The following is a 15281-nucleotide window of genomic DNA, read 5'->3' as shown; positions in this document are numbered from 1 at the left end:
ATTTTGGTAGGGGCAACCAGAAGCTTGGTTGATGAGGTAGATTTTAAGGAGGCTCTTGAAGGTGGAAAGGCTGAGTGACACATGGAGGAATTTCCAATGCAGGGCCGAGCCTGCTGAAGGCATGGCTGCCAGTGGTGGGGAAAGGGTTAGGAGGGCTTCATAGGCCAAGAGGTCAGATAAGATGAACTAACAGTTCTGAAGATGGTGCAAGACTGGAGGAAATTAGAGAGCTAGGGAGAGACAAGATCATGAAGAGCTTTAAACATGAGGATGGGAATTTTAAATTTGAGGCATTCGGAAACTGGAAGCCAGTGTAGGTTTAGAAGGAGTGGGTGATTGTTGATTAAAAATCAAGAAGTTGGAAGGTAACAAAGCTCTGAATTTATTTTAAGATGCGTAAACCAGTGAAGTGCTCTGTGCATTAAAGTGGAGGAGACAACTGCAGGTTAATATAAAGAATGCAATAGAATAGTTGTTAGGGAGGGTAATCAGAGGGCATTGGATTGCGATGAGGACCTGAGAGAGTCTGAAACTAATTCTAACATCCCTGCCATCACCCTGTGATAATTTCTGGTTCTATTCTTTTATGATATTTCAGTAGCTGGGATAAAATATTATGGATTGATATGAAAGCCAATTCAGATTGAGACACAGGAAACATTAAATCATTTGTCACAACTGGAATAGTTCAAAAATACTGACACAAGGGAGTGTTTAACATTTGACTTATGAATATTCCAAGTAAGCTGCTGATACTGAATTTGCACAGTTGAGCAGAACTCGTGTGTGTTTGCATTGCTGATGAGTGACTCAGCCCTATCCTTTGTGCAAGACGTTCCTTATTCAAGAATTTATTGAATTTTTGGTGTATATTTATGAATTAACATTTCCAAAAGCTGCAATCACTGCAAGGGATAGGAAAGTCCAAGGGCATTCTTTTTTATATTCATAGTACTCCAACGATTTTAACATAAAGGTAATATAGTTGTCCAGTTTTTTGACTTTTGTGGAGGGAATACACTTCGATGTTTGTTTGATACCTCAAGGGACCTGCCAGACCAAAGGCTTGAAATTAGTATGTGTTGTACCTGTTTTTTGGGCAGGTTGCAATGACTCATTTAGCATTGAGATAGCCTACACCCAATCTGAATTTATGTTTGGGTCACTGCTAAATTTTTCAGGTCCAATTTTTAAGTATTGCAGCCAGACACCTAAAACAGGCATTAGGAACTCTGCCAATGTTGATGAGCGACTGTTACGTTTTTAGGACCCGTCTGGGAAATTAATTTTCGATAAGTGGACTAAAATGCCATCCTCAGCACCTGTCCTTTTGTCAATTTAAACGCACTGCCCCCACCGTCTGACCTTTGGGACACTGCTAGCAAGCCAGGTGACTTGACATTCAACGGAATAAAATGCACAAGCTGCCTGTGGAGGCAGAATAGGCATCTGAAACTTGCGCAACTAACGTTGATGGGGCCTGTTAACTAATTTTAGGCTGGTTAGCATTCTTGGCGTACCGCTGGTTATGGACTGAAACATGGACCATAACCAATTTCCACCCCCCCAAGTCTACTATTCAGCTCAGCTGCTTCAGGGAATGACCAACAAAAGACCTTTTATGTTCCTCGGTGTGATTGTGCTTTTCCAAGGTAAATCCGCTCCAGATCAGTTTTCAGGCTTCTCTGAAGTTTTAGGCCCCATTGATTTCAAAAGACCTGTCTGAAATATTGACTGTCATTGACATCACAGCATGACATAGCAAGGCTGAGGCGATTTGGCAAGTATCTGTAAAAGGTAAAGCGTTTGTTATATAAGAAAAAAAATTCTGTTCACAGTAAATTACGGAGCATGGGAAGTACTTCCTAACATTGACTTGTTCCTTCTCTTTGAAAGAGCCCGGATTGCTAGTAGAAGTCACTTGTGGATCAGGTCATGTTAACTCTGGGAAAACTGCAATAAAGCAGAAATTAGTATTTCATAAGGTACTTGTTGAGCTCAAAGCTTACAATGATGAACTCAGTTTGATTTTAATTTTCTGTTGTGAATTATTGCACTATATTTTAACCTAGGAGCTGTTGAAGTCCCTTCTTAAAGAGTGTTTGTACCACCCACGGCCCGATGCTGTCTGCCATTATCAATTCTGTTATACCCACAACAATAAACGTGACATTTATAGAACCGATCCTGACTTTAAGGTAGGATTATTTGATTTATATGCAGTTTGCATGTGTATGCAATAAAGTTATATCCATTTGAACCATCAAAAAGCCAAACAATGCAGTTAGAAATTCTTATTCTCGAAGATGTGTTGTGTCTGGGGAGAATATTTTGGTGATTATATCTGTCCCTGATGGTTGGTAGAACTTCAGATGAATTATACATTAAACAAGAAATGCTGGAATCACTCAGCAGGTCTGGCAGCATCTGTGGAAAGAGAAGCAGAGTTAACGTTTCGGGTTAGTGACCCTTCTTCGGAACCCTTCCGAAGAAGGGTCACTAACCCGAAACGTTAACTCTGCTTCTCTTTCCACAGATGCTGCCAGACCTGCTGAGTGATTCCAGCATTTCTTGTTTTTGTTTCAGATTTCCAGCATCTGCAGTATTTTGCTTTTATTTATACATTAAACAACATTGAGTTGGGGCATTGATAGGATAGATAGGAAGAAACGTTTTCCCTTAGCAGAGAGGTCAGTAACTAGGGGGCATAGATTTAAGGTGAGGGGAGTTGAGGAGGAAATTTTTCACCCGGAGGGTGGTTGGAATCTGGAACACACTGTCTGAAGGGGTGGTAGAGGCAGGAACACTCACAACATTCAAGAAATATTTAGATGAGCACTTGAAACGCCATAACTTACAAGGCTACGGGCCAAGTGCAGGGAAATGGGATTAGTTAGGACAGGTGCTTGATGGTCGGCGCAGGCGCGTTGGGCCGAAGGGCCTGTTTCTGTGCTGTAAAACTCTATGACTCTATGGGTTGTATTGGCTTTACTCTATTGTAAGATATTGGTTTGTAACATTGAAACATTTGAATTTAAATTACCTTCCCCATTATTTTGTTATCAAGAGCAATGCTCACAAGATAACTTGGGCTAAAATATTAATTTCAATTTGTTAATGTTTTTCTAGTTGTGATAAATTGAAGTTTTGGAAGCAGATATTCAACAGTTATTTGGATTGAATCTTCAGGAGGCTAGTTTTCAATTCCAGATGAAGTTGTGACACAGTCGCATCATTCTTCATCCATGTAGAATGTGGGTGCAGTAATGTCATTATATTTCATATGTTTCCTGATGTAAAGAAAATCCTGAGCCAGCTGCAGAAACAGCTCTAATCATCAAGGCATAGCCAAGATTTGCATCTTTTCTCCATCTAGTCTTGGAGTTTGAAACAGAGGATGTGACAAATTTGGCAAAATGGCAAATTGCATTTTGTTTTCTTCATTGCAACTCCTTTTCTTCCCGATAAAGGTAGTAGCTCCTCCAGCTTTACTCTTCCTGAGATGGTGTCTTATCCTCTAGTTCCATTGTCCAAATGTAAGCAGTGTTACTCAGGCATTGAGGCAATCACAGCTAAATAGAGTCCTATTTTAACCTGATGTCTGCACAAGCACACTTAACAGAAAGGGTCACTGGTAATTGATCAGGAGCAGCAACTATAGCTGATTTCACCCAGCCCTTCATACATGGGACATTCAAGCTACATCTATGGTGCTTCCACCTGTCTGAGCACACATCAGGGATGGTGTGGTTCGTTAACATACTGCATAGCGTGTTTATGTTTTGGGGCCATTTGTACTTTTCAGAAGGCAGTTAAGAGCCAACCACGTTACTGTGGGTCTGGAGTCACATGTAGGCCAGACCAGGTAAGGATGGCAGATTTCCTTGCCTAAAGGACATTAGTGAACCAAATAAGTTTTTACGACAATCGATGTTAGTTTCATGACACCATTACTGAGACTAGCTTTCAATTCCAGATTTTTATTAATTAATTGAATTTAAATTCCACCAGCTACCATGGTGGGATTTGAACCCATGTCACCCAGGGCTATAGCACAGGCCTCTGGATTACTAGTCCAGTGACATTACCACTATACCACCATCTCCTGAACAGTGTTTTTCTACTTTTGGCATCCAGCATTCCTGTTATGTAATATCAGCCCAAATGACATACTAGTTTGAACCTTCAGTCACCATTTCAACAATGAGCCTTAACCCCAACCTCATCGTATCTCTTGTGTTTGTTTGAATTATCCATTTCGCACACCACCTGCCTAACCTGATTTGCAGCTAACATGATGGAACCAAGAGGGGAAGGGGATAGAGCAGCTGAACTTTCAGAACAAGTGGCTTTTTCAATTTATTTTATCAGGAACGTTACACCTTGAAATGTCATTCACATCTATAGGTTTTATTAACCACTTTATTATATTTTAAATGGTGTACTCGCTTTTTCTGTTTGTTTCATCATTCTATATTGCTGTTATGTTTGGATCATTTCCAGAATGAACAAATAGTCCAGTTCTTCATAGAATCATAGAAATTTGCAGCATGGAAGGAGGCTATTCACCCCATCGTGTCTGGGCTGGCTGACAAGTAGCCATCGGGTCGAATCCCACTTTCCAGCTCTTGGTCCATAGCTTTGTAGGTTATGGCACTTCAAGTGCATATCCAAGTACTTTTTAAATGTTACAAGGGTTTTTGCTCCACCATCCTTTCAGACAGTGAGTTCCCGATCCCCACCATCCTCTGGGTGAAAAAAATTACCTTCGAATCCCCTCTAAACTTCCTACCTCTTCCCCTAAATCTATGCCCCTTGGTTATCGACCCCCCCACCCCCCCCACAAACCAAGAGGGGTAGGGTCTTCCTATCCACTCTATCTAGACCCCTCATAATTTTATACACTTCAATTAGGTTTCCCCTCAGCCTCCTCTGTTCCAAAGAAAGCAACCCAAGCCTATCCAATCTTTCCTCGTAACTAAAATTCTCCAGTCCAGGCAATATCCTCATAAATTTCTCTGTACGTTCTCTTGTGCAATCATATCTTTTCTGGAATGCGGTGACCAGAATTGCATGCAGTACTTCAACTGTGGCCTAACTAGTGTATCATACAGTTCCAGCATAACCTCCCAGCTCTTATATTCTATGCCTTGGCTAATAAAGGTAAGTATTCCATATGCCTTCTTGACCATCTTATCTACCTGTGCAGCCACCTTCAGGGCATGCACATCATTCTGGATTATCTTTTTCATATTGTCAGATTTAAGTTCAGTTACTTTAGTTTTACCCCAGTGCTTTTCTGTTGGTTATAGAACTCAAAGATCCTTTTTTTTATCCACAGGGGTTTGTTCGAGTGCACTGCAGCTACGATTGCCATATTGAGTACCATTTATACTGTTGGAAATGCTGCAAAATTAAAGAGCTGCAGGATAAAGTAGAAAAAGTTAGTAACATTTCTTCCATTATTTTGCATTTGAAAATAACAGCATTCCAAAGAACTTAACTGCAATGTATCATGTATTTCAAACTGCCAGTTTCTTTTAAAGGAAAGATATTCAACTAAAAACAACAGAATGATTAGAGTGACCTTTGGGTATCTAGCAGCACTAGATCTAACCTGCAGATTGTTTCACTATGTTTGTGACTGACAGTGAGGCAGACTTTCCAGGTTCCCTCAGCTTAATATATTGAATATATTCTTACTTCCTGTTGTGATGTAATGATTGACCCAAATGCATGTTACACATGGTTCCACTTTTAAAACTGATTTTTTTTTTTAACTGTTGCAGGAGATTTTGGGTTTAGACTGTCTTACCCCAGACTGCATGGGGTGCATCTGGAAAGTGGACATTTTTCAGGACTCTCGGCAAAAGACAGTAAGTTGTATTTTAAGTTTTCTTACCCATAGGTGCTGCAAGCTTCCATTTAATATTTTCAGCTGCAGAGCAGTTGGTTACTGCGATAAATGAAGTATGATTTGAAGTTTTACCATTTAAAGAAAAGACTTTAATCAAACCAGCTTAAAAGAATATGATGGATGGGTTGACACTTACAATTGATAATCCTTCTCGACAGAATATCGCCACAGCTTATAGTGGACTCGTTCATTTGTACGTGATTCATTCACTATATGTGATAGGTGGTGCAATGCCTGAAAATTTTTTATTTTTTCTCTCTGCCTCTCTCTTCACAACCCCCCCCCCCCCCTCCCCGCCCCCCCCCCTTCCCTGTAATGAGCGGCCTACAGATCCCCAATTTCTAGCCTCTTGAATGGAAGTGGAAAACCTTTCAGTTTTCACGTCTGCGACTAGATATGTCTGGATAAAAAAATGTGGTATTGCCAACTTTGTAAGGAGAATAAACTAACAGTCTAAATTAACAGCATTGCTTAACATGTTCTTTCCAAATCTGTTGCAGATTGAATGTTCAAAGCCAAAAGAAAAGAAAACTAGCCAGAATCCAGAAACTAAGCAGTCTGCTAGCAGGTAAGTTCATCAGTTTAGCCTGATGCAGTTTTATTTATTTTCACCAGTTTAATGAATGAAAGCTTTGCTTTCTATCTGCCTACGTTCTCCAAACAGAAGGAAGTATGAATGAGAAAAATATCGTCAGCCCACCAGATGTGCTGCAGTGCCAATCTATCATATTGATGTAATCTGAAGGAAAATGCTCCATAATTTCAGTCTGACTCAAATATGCATTCATGCCACTTCTCAGTTATTCAAGACCAATTTCCCTTCACAGAAGACATTTTTCTTGACGTAGTTGAACTATGAAATTATCCGTTTCCTTTCATATTCTATACAGAAAGAATGTACATTTTTCGTACAGGCATCAAATTGTATATTAAAATTGCTGTCCTGCATTGCAGCATTCCATTTCAAATCATGTTGAAAATTCCTACTTCAGACTCTGATATGAAAAAACTCATAACAAATGTGTCAGTATTTAATGACTACCTGTTTTGCCTGTAAGTGGCACTGTGATGAGAGTTATCACCGTTTAATGTCTTGAAAAGCTAGCTGCGAAAACAATAACTTTAATATTATATTGAGAGTTAATGGTTAAAAAATGGGTCCACGGAATGCAGAATATTTTGGCTTAGTGGTTATAGTATTGGGCTGGCAGCCAGAGTTTGAGTGTTCAAATCACACGATGGCAGACTGATTGAATTCAATTAATCTGGTAATTTGTGGGCTGGCACCAAAAAATGACTGAACACTGCTGCTTTTCCAAAAGCCCAGTTGATTTACTAGTGTCTTCAGGGAAGCAAACCTGCTATTCCTATCTGGTCTGCCTACATGTGGCTCTAACCTAACACTATGTGGTTGGCTGTCAGTACTCTCAGGGCAACTACGGACAAACAACTGCTGCCTCACCAGCATCACCTATGTTCTAAGAATTAAAAAGCATGTAGATGCAGGTTCTGTCTGTTTAATGTGAGCCACTGTTGGGCTAATCAGGAACCATTCTGGTATACGTAAGAAAGTACAAGGGTAATGTGGACCTTTGAAAACAGATGGGGTTAATATTGCAAATGGAACTAAGGAAATGGCAGACTTGTTGAATAATCACACAAACAAAATACTGCAGCTACTGGAGCTCTGAATTAAATACAGAAAATGCTGAAAATACTCAGTTGGTCAGGCAGCGACTGGAGAAACAGTAGAGGAAGAGGATAATATACCTGATATTCCAGGGAAACTAATAATGAATCATGGATTGGAATTCACTAAAGTTAACATAAGTAAGAAAATAGTACGAGAAAAAAATCATGGCACAAAACTAAAAAAATACCCAGGACCTGATGGTTACCACCCCTGTTTTAATGGAAGTCGGTGAATAGATTGCAAATGGTTTAGCACTGTCGATTGAGGAATTGTCCCTTTAGATTGGAAAATATGAAATGTAACTCCCATTATTTAAGAAAGGTGAGAGTGAAAAAACAAGAAATTATAAATGCATCTGTTTGGGGAAGTTATTGGAATATTTACTTAAGGGCAGAGTAGCTGAGCACTTAGAGAAATTTGAGCTGATTGGAGATAGCCAACACGGATTTGTAAAGGATAGTTCATGTCTAACAAAACAAACTGAATTTTTTGAGGAAGTAACTCAAGTAATAGAGAGGGGAACACCGATGGATGTAGTTTTTATGGACTTCCGGAAGACATTCAATAAGATTCCACATAAGAGACTAGCTAAAATTAAAGCTCATGAAATTGAAGGCAAATTATGACTTGGTTAGATGGCAGGAAACCGAGAACAGGGATACAGGTATGTACATTGAATTGGAAGGAAATAACTAGTGGTGTCTCACAAGGATCTGCGCTGTGGGCTTACCTAATCACTATATTTATTAATGACATCAATAACACAATAGAGAGCTATATATTTCTGATAAATGACGTAAATATTAATGATATAGTGAGTAATGTAGATGGGAGCATAAAATGACAAAGGTACTGATTAAGTGAGTGAACAAAACTTGGCAGATGCATTTCAATGTAGATAAGTGTGTGGACCAATAAAGGATAGATCCGAGTATTCTATAAACCAGCAAAAAGCTAGAAACTGTGGCGTTCCAAAGAGATTTAGAGGGCCATGGATCACTAAACTGTAATAGGTACAAAAAATAATCAAAAAGGCGAATGAAAGGTTTGAGAGTTAGGATATAAAGCGGAAGAAGTTTTGCTACAGCTATTCACAACCTTAGTTCGATCGCATCTAGAGTATTGTGTACAGTTCTTGGCACTGCATCTTATTTTATTTTGGCCTTGGAAGGAATGCAGCGCAGATTCACCAGAAGATTCCTAGGGCTCCAAGAGTTAGATTATGAAGAGAGATTACATAAACTCGGCTTGTATTCCCTGGACTATAGAAGGTTATGGGGTGATTGAGGTTTTTAGCATATTGAAAGAAATTGATAAGGTAGATAGGAAGAAACTTTTTCAGCTTGTGGGAGAGTCTAGGACAAGGAGACTTACCTTAAAATTAGAGCCAGGTCATTCAGAAGAGCATTTAGGAAATACTTCACACAAAGGATGATAGAAGTGTGGAACACTCTCCCACAAAAAGCATCACTTTGCCAGTTCAATTCATAATTTTAAATCTGAGCAATATATTTTTGCGAGACAAGGGTATAAAAGGATATGGAACCAAGTCAGAATGGTGGAATTAAGTTACAGATCAGCCGTATCTCATTGAATAGTGGAACAGGCTTGACGGACTGAATAGTCTACTCCTGTCATTAATCAGATTTAAAAATAAAAAATTTTTTGGGTGCTTGCAGTTTTCCCAGCATACAGTCATCCCACCTTTTCAGTTGACTTTTCATACGTGCCATCATTACAGAAAAAATGTAGTTTATGCTGACACACCAGAAATACTGTCTCCATGGGTACCCCCATTCACAAACCTGACTACACCCTAGTAACCCACCGGGAGCAGTGACCACTGCTGGGTCTATACCCAGTCATCAGAGGCAAGAGGAAGGACGATCCTGGAACTTGGGTAGTTTTTAGGGCCTCACCGGGGACAATCGGCCAGGCCCTGGCAAGGCCAGGACAGTCGGTTAGTTGGGTGGGGAGGAGAGCGGAGTGTTTGTGGGTTTGCAGTTGGGGCTTTGGGGGTGCCCTCCGTGGGGCACAGGGTACACAGTCAGGAGGCCCGCCACAGTTAATTGGCCACTTAAGGGCCTTGAGTGGCCTGGGCTGGGTGAGCCCTCTGTTGCCGCTGCTGCCCCGTGCAAAATTGCAGCGGGTGGGAGGGGATGGGGAACAGCCAGCCCCCTGCCTCCCACTCAATTTTGCCTACCCCCGACCACTTCTCCACCACCACCCCCCCCCCCCCCCCCCCCCGGCCTTTGGGGGGGGGGGGGGGGGGCTATAAAATTCGGGCCATTCATTACTCGTCTTGAATCGATACAAAATTATTTCAGTTCAGGTATCTTGTAAACAGAATTAAAAATATAAATATTCAATTTAGAGATATTTTAAATAGCTTCTGCCAGCATGTCTATCTTATATTGAAGCATTGTTCTCCTTTAATTGATATAGATTGAGACAATCAGAGTTTCTAAATCCTACTTCTGAGAGGTTGGGAATGTAAAACTTTATTTAAGTTACTGGTATTGCATGTTGGATATGTGAATGATATTGGTGGTGTTGTCTGATTGAAATCAAGATCTTTGTTCAACCAAACCTAAGAATATCCAAGAAATAGCAAGTAATATCACTAGGCTTATTTATTTAATGTATTAGTACTAATATTCTATAGGAAAAATCACGCTACAAAATAAGCCTATAGGTTTCAATTTTATATAAAATTCTTACTGTGATGGTATTCAACACTCCTAAATTGCTTCACACCCTTGCTACCATTCCATTTGTAGCTGCAGATACTTCCTACTTTTAGACAAATCATGTTCCTGTCCCAGACATAATTCAAGTACAAATTTATCGCTGGGTGTTTTTCCTCCCCACAGTTGAGCTAAAAGTTCACTTGTCCACCTACATCCGTTACTGAATCCAAGTGGGGAAAATTGTCTTTACAGTGCGGTTGTGTGAAGCTCTCAAGTGCCAACCTTTGTTTTATGACTTTTCATGATAATAATGGAAGCATTGACTTCGTAGAATCTTCTGTATTTGATCTTGTGCAACTGTGACTTTTTAAAAATGAATCGATATAATACTTCATCGTTACATTGCAAATATTTTTCATGTACTTTGAATATAGTTTGGGGAATTCATTAGTGGTAGCAAGGTTTATTCATAGTACCAAGGTTTATTATCAAAACAGATAGAGGAATGGCAGGGCAGCTTCCACCTCTGGAGTGCACATCCTGTGCTATGTGGGAACTCCAGGACACTTCCCCTCACCTGGGTATGATATGTGCAAGAAGTGTCGTCAGTTGCAGCAGCTTGAGCTCTGGGTTTTGGAACTTGAGCAACAGCTGGTGTTGCTGAGACGCATCCATGAGGTTGAGAGCTTCGTGGATAGCACGTTTATAGATGTCACCCATGCAGCTTAAGTGTATGCAGGGAGATAGGGAATGGGTAACTGCCAGGCATCCAAGAAGAAACGAGCAGGTAGTACAGGAGAACCCTGAGTGCGTCTCACTCTCCAACAGGTATTCAGTTCTGAATATTGAGGAAAGTGATGGTTCATCTGGGGAGTGCAGCCAGGGCCATAGCACCAGTGTTGGATCGGCTGCACATGGAGCACAAAGAAAACTGGAAGAGCAACAGTGATAGGCAATTCGATTGTTAGGGGAATAGCCAGGTGTTTCTGCAACCGTAGATGTGCCAGGCTCAAGGATGTCACGAAATGGCTGTATAGCATCCTGAAGGGGGAGGGTGAACTGCCAGCAGTCGTGGTCCACATAGATAGGAAGAGGGTTGTGGTCCTGCGGGCAGAGTTTAGGGAGCTATGTAAAAAATTAGCAAGCAGAACTTCAAAAGTAGTAATCTCCGGATTACTCCTGGTACCACACGCAAGTGAGTATAGAAATAGGAGGATAGAACAGATGAATGTCTGGCTGGAAAGACGGTGCAGGAGGGAGAGCTTTAGATTCCAAGGACAGTGGAACCAGTTCTGGAGAAGATGGGACCTGTACAGGCCGGATGGGTTGCACCTGAACAGAGCTGGGACAAATTTCCTTGCAGAATGATTTGCAGATGCTACTGGGGAGGATTTAAACTAACTTGGTAAGGGTGTGGGAACCAAGAGTCAATACAAAAAGGAACACCAAGGTGCACAGAGAATTGAGAGGGGCAGATTGCACTCGAGTAGGAAATAGTAAGTTATTACGTGGGGTCAGAATAAAAGGGAAAGTTATAAAGGCTAAATGTATGGAGCATGGTAAATAAGGTTGGTGAGCTGCAGACGCAGATAGCCACGTGGAAGTATGATGTGGCAAAAACGGAAACCTGACTGAAAGAAGGGCAGTACTGGGTACTAAATATTCCTGGATACAAGGTGTTTAGGAAAGGGGAGGGTAGCAGTTTTGATTAAGGAGAACATTGCAGAGCTAGAGAGAGAGGATGTCCCAGAGGGGTCAAGGACAGAATATGTTGCTTGGAGCTGAGGAGCAAAAAGTTGCAATTACATTGCTTGATGTAGTCTATAGGCCACCAACCAGTGGGAAAGATGTAGAGGAACAAATTTTCAAGGAAATGACAAAGAGATGCAAGAATTAGAGTGGTTACAATGGGGGACTTTAATGATCTGAATATAGACTGGGATAGTAGTAGTGTAAAGGGCAGAGAGGGGCAAGAGTTCCGAGGTGTTTTGTGTTCAGTAGAATTTTCTGCAGTGTGTTTCCAGTTCAACAAAAAAGGAGGCACTACTGGACCTAGTTCTTGGGAATGAGGTGGGCCAAGTGGATCAAGTGTCGGTAGGGGAACATTCAGGGGATGGTGATCATTGTATCATAAGGTTTAGGTTAGCTATGGAAAAGGACAGGGAACAACCCAGGGTAAGAATAATGAACTGGGGGAAACCCAACTTCAGTGAGGTAAGAATGGATTTGACCCAGACAAATTGGAATCAAAGGTTAGCAGGCAAAACGGTAACTGAACAATGGGCTATCTTGAAATAAGAGATAGTTCGGGCACAGTCAAGGTATGTTCCCGTGAAGCGGAAAGGTAGGGCAAATGAATCCAGAACTCCCTGGATGACAAAAGAGATAGAGATTAAGAAGAAGAAAAAAAGTGTGCTTATGTCAGGTGGATAACACAACTGACAACCAAGCGGAATACAAAAGCTTCAGAGGGGAAATGAAAAAGCATACAGGAGAAGCAAAGCGAGAGTATGAAAAGAGACTGGCAGCTAATATAAAATGGGCCCCAAAAGTCGTCTATGAGCATATTAATTGTTAAACGCTGGTAAAAGGAGGAGTGGAGACAATTAGGGACCAAAAAGTGGATTTAGTGGATTTACACGTGGAGGCAAGGGGCATGGCTGAGGTATTAAATGAATATTTTGCATGTCTTTACCAAGGAAGATGCTGCTGCACAGGTCAGGGTGAAAGAGGAGGTAATTCAGATGCTTGAAGGGTTTAAAATTGATGAGGTATTAGATAGATGAGCTGCACTTAAAGTTGACAAGACACCAGGACCGGAAGAGGTACTGAGGGAAGTAAGAGTGGAAATTGCAGAGGCGCGGGCCATAATTTTCCAGTCTTTCTTAGATTCAGGGATGGTGCCAGAGGACTGGAGAATCGCAAATGTTACACCCTTGTTCAAAAAAGGATGTAAAGATAAGCCCAGCAACTACAGGCCAGTCAATTCAACCTCAGTGGTGGGGAAGCTTCTAGAACTGATAATTCAGGACAAAATTAATAGTCACTTGGACAAATTCAGGTTAATTGAAAAAAGCCAGCACGGATTTGTGAAGGGCAAATAGTGTTTAACTAAGTTGCTGGAGTTTTTTGATGAGCTAACATAGAAGATTGATCAGGGCAATACTGTTGATGTGGTGTACATAGACTTCCAAAAAGCATTTGATAAAGTGCCACACAACAGACTTGTGAGCAAAATTATAGCTCGTGGAATAAAGGGACAGTAGCAACGTGGATGCAAAATTGGTTGTGTGACAGAGAGTAGTGGTTAATGGATGTTTTTTGAACTGGAGGAAGATTTGTTGTGGAGTTCCCCAAGGGTCGGTGTTAGGACTCTTACTCTTCCTGATACATATCATTGACCTAGGTGTACAGAGCACAATTTCAAAATTTGCAAATGATACAAAACTTGGAAACATTGTGAACTGTGAGAAGGGTAGCATAGAACTTCAAAAGGACATGGATTTGTTGGTGGAATGGGCGGACAAGAGGCAAAAGAACTTTAATTCAGAGAATTGTGAAATAATTTATTTTGGTAAGAAAAAGGCGGAGAGACAATATAAAATAAAGGATTCAATTCTAAAAGGGCTGCAGGAGCAGAGACCTGGATGCATATGAGCATCAATAATTGAAGGTGGCAGGACAGGTTGAGAGTGCAGTTAATAGAGCATCCTTCTTCTTTGGCCTCCTTGTCTCGAGAGACAATGGATAAGCGCCTAGAGGTGGTCAGTGGTTTGTGAAGCAGCGCCTGGAGTGACTATAAAGGCCAATTCTAGAGTGACAGACTCTTCCATAGGCGTTGCAGATAAAATTGGTTGTCGGGGCTGTTACACAGTTGGCTGTCTCCCTGCGCTTTCTTCCTGCCAACTGCGAAGTCTCTACGACTCGCCACTCTTTAGCCCCGTCTTTATGGCTGTCCGCCAGCTCTGGCGATCACTGGCAACTGACTCCCACGACTTGTGGTCAATGTCAGAGGACTTCATGTCGCGTTTGCAGACCTCTTTCAAGCGGAGACATGGACGGCTGGTGGGTCTGATACCAGTGACGAGCTCGCTGTACAATGTGTCCTTGGGGATCCTGCCATCTTCCATGCGGCTCACATGGCCAAGCCATCTCAAGCGCCGTTGGCTCAGTAGGGTGTATATGCTGGGGATGTTGGCCGCCTCGAGGACTTCTGTGTTGGAGATACGATCCTGCCACCTGATGCCAAGGATTCTCCAGAGGCAGCGAAGATGGAATGAATTGAGACGTCACTCTTGGCTGACATACATTGTCCAAACCTCGCTGCCGCAGAGCAAGGTACTGAGGACACAGGCTTGATGCACTCGGACATTTGTGTTCCGTGTCAGTGTGCCATTTTCCCACACTTCTTGGCCAGTCTGGACTTAGCAGCGGACGCCTTTCCCACGCGCTTGTTGATTTCTGCTTCGAGTGATAGGTTACTGGTGATAGTTGAGCCTAGATTGGTGAACTCTTGAAGCACTTGCAGAGCGTGGTCGCCGATATTGATGGATGGAGCATTTCTGACGTCCTGTCCCATGATGTTCACCTATCTAGGCTCAACTGCCATCAGTAACCTATCTCTCGATGCAGAAATCAACAAACGCATGGGAAAGGCGTCTGCTGCTATGTCCAGACTGGCCAAGAGAGTGTGGGAAAATGGCGCACTGACACAGAACACAAAAGTTCATTTTCTTGAGGCTGATGGTTAGGCCAAATTCGTTGCAGGCAGCCACAATCCTGTTGATGAGTCTCTGCAGACACTCTCCTGTGTGGGATGTTAATGCAGCATCGTCAGCAAAGAGGAGTTCCCTGATGAGGACCTTCTGTACTTTGGTCTTCGTTCTAAGACAGGCTAGGTTGAACAACCTGCCATCTGATCTTGTGTGGAGGAAAATTCCTTCTTCTGAAGACTTGAATGCATGTGAGAGCAGCAGGGAGA

General features: G+C 41.8%; 1 protein-coding gene across 1 annotated transcript in view; it reads left to right on the top strand.

Moving 5' to 3' along the window:
- The window catches only part of LOC137381566 (uncharacterized), a 118424-nt gene that overhangs the window by 58354 nt on the left and 44789 nt on the right, over positions 1 to 15281 (top strand). Inside the window, exons 21-24 of the mRNA XM_068054257.1 lie at positions 2073 to 2198; positions 5342 to 5443; positions 5790 to 5876; positions 6418 to 6485. Of these exons, the coding sequence (XP_067910358.1) occupies positions 2073 to 2198; positions 5342 to 5443; positions 5790 to 5876; positions 6418 to 6485 (383 nt within the window). The remainder of the gene's footprint in view (positions 1 to 2072; positions 2199 to 5341; positions 5444 to 5789; positions 5877 to 6417; positions 6486 to 15281) is intronic.

Source organism: Heterodontus francisci, chromosome 22, assembly GCF_036365525.1.
Source record: "Heterodontus francisci isolate sHetFra1 chromosome 22, sHetFra1.hap1, whole genome shotgun sequence".
Lineage (NCBI taxonomy): Eukaryota > Metazoa > Chordata > Chondrichthyes > Heterodontiformes > Heterodontidae > Heterodontus > Heterodontus francisci.
Note: the sequence above shows the minus strand (reverse complement) of the source record. Positions and strands in the feature narration are given on the sequence as shown.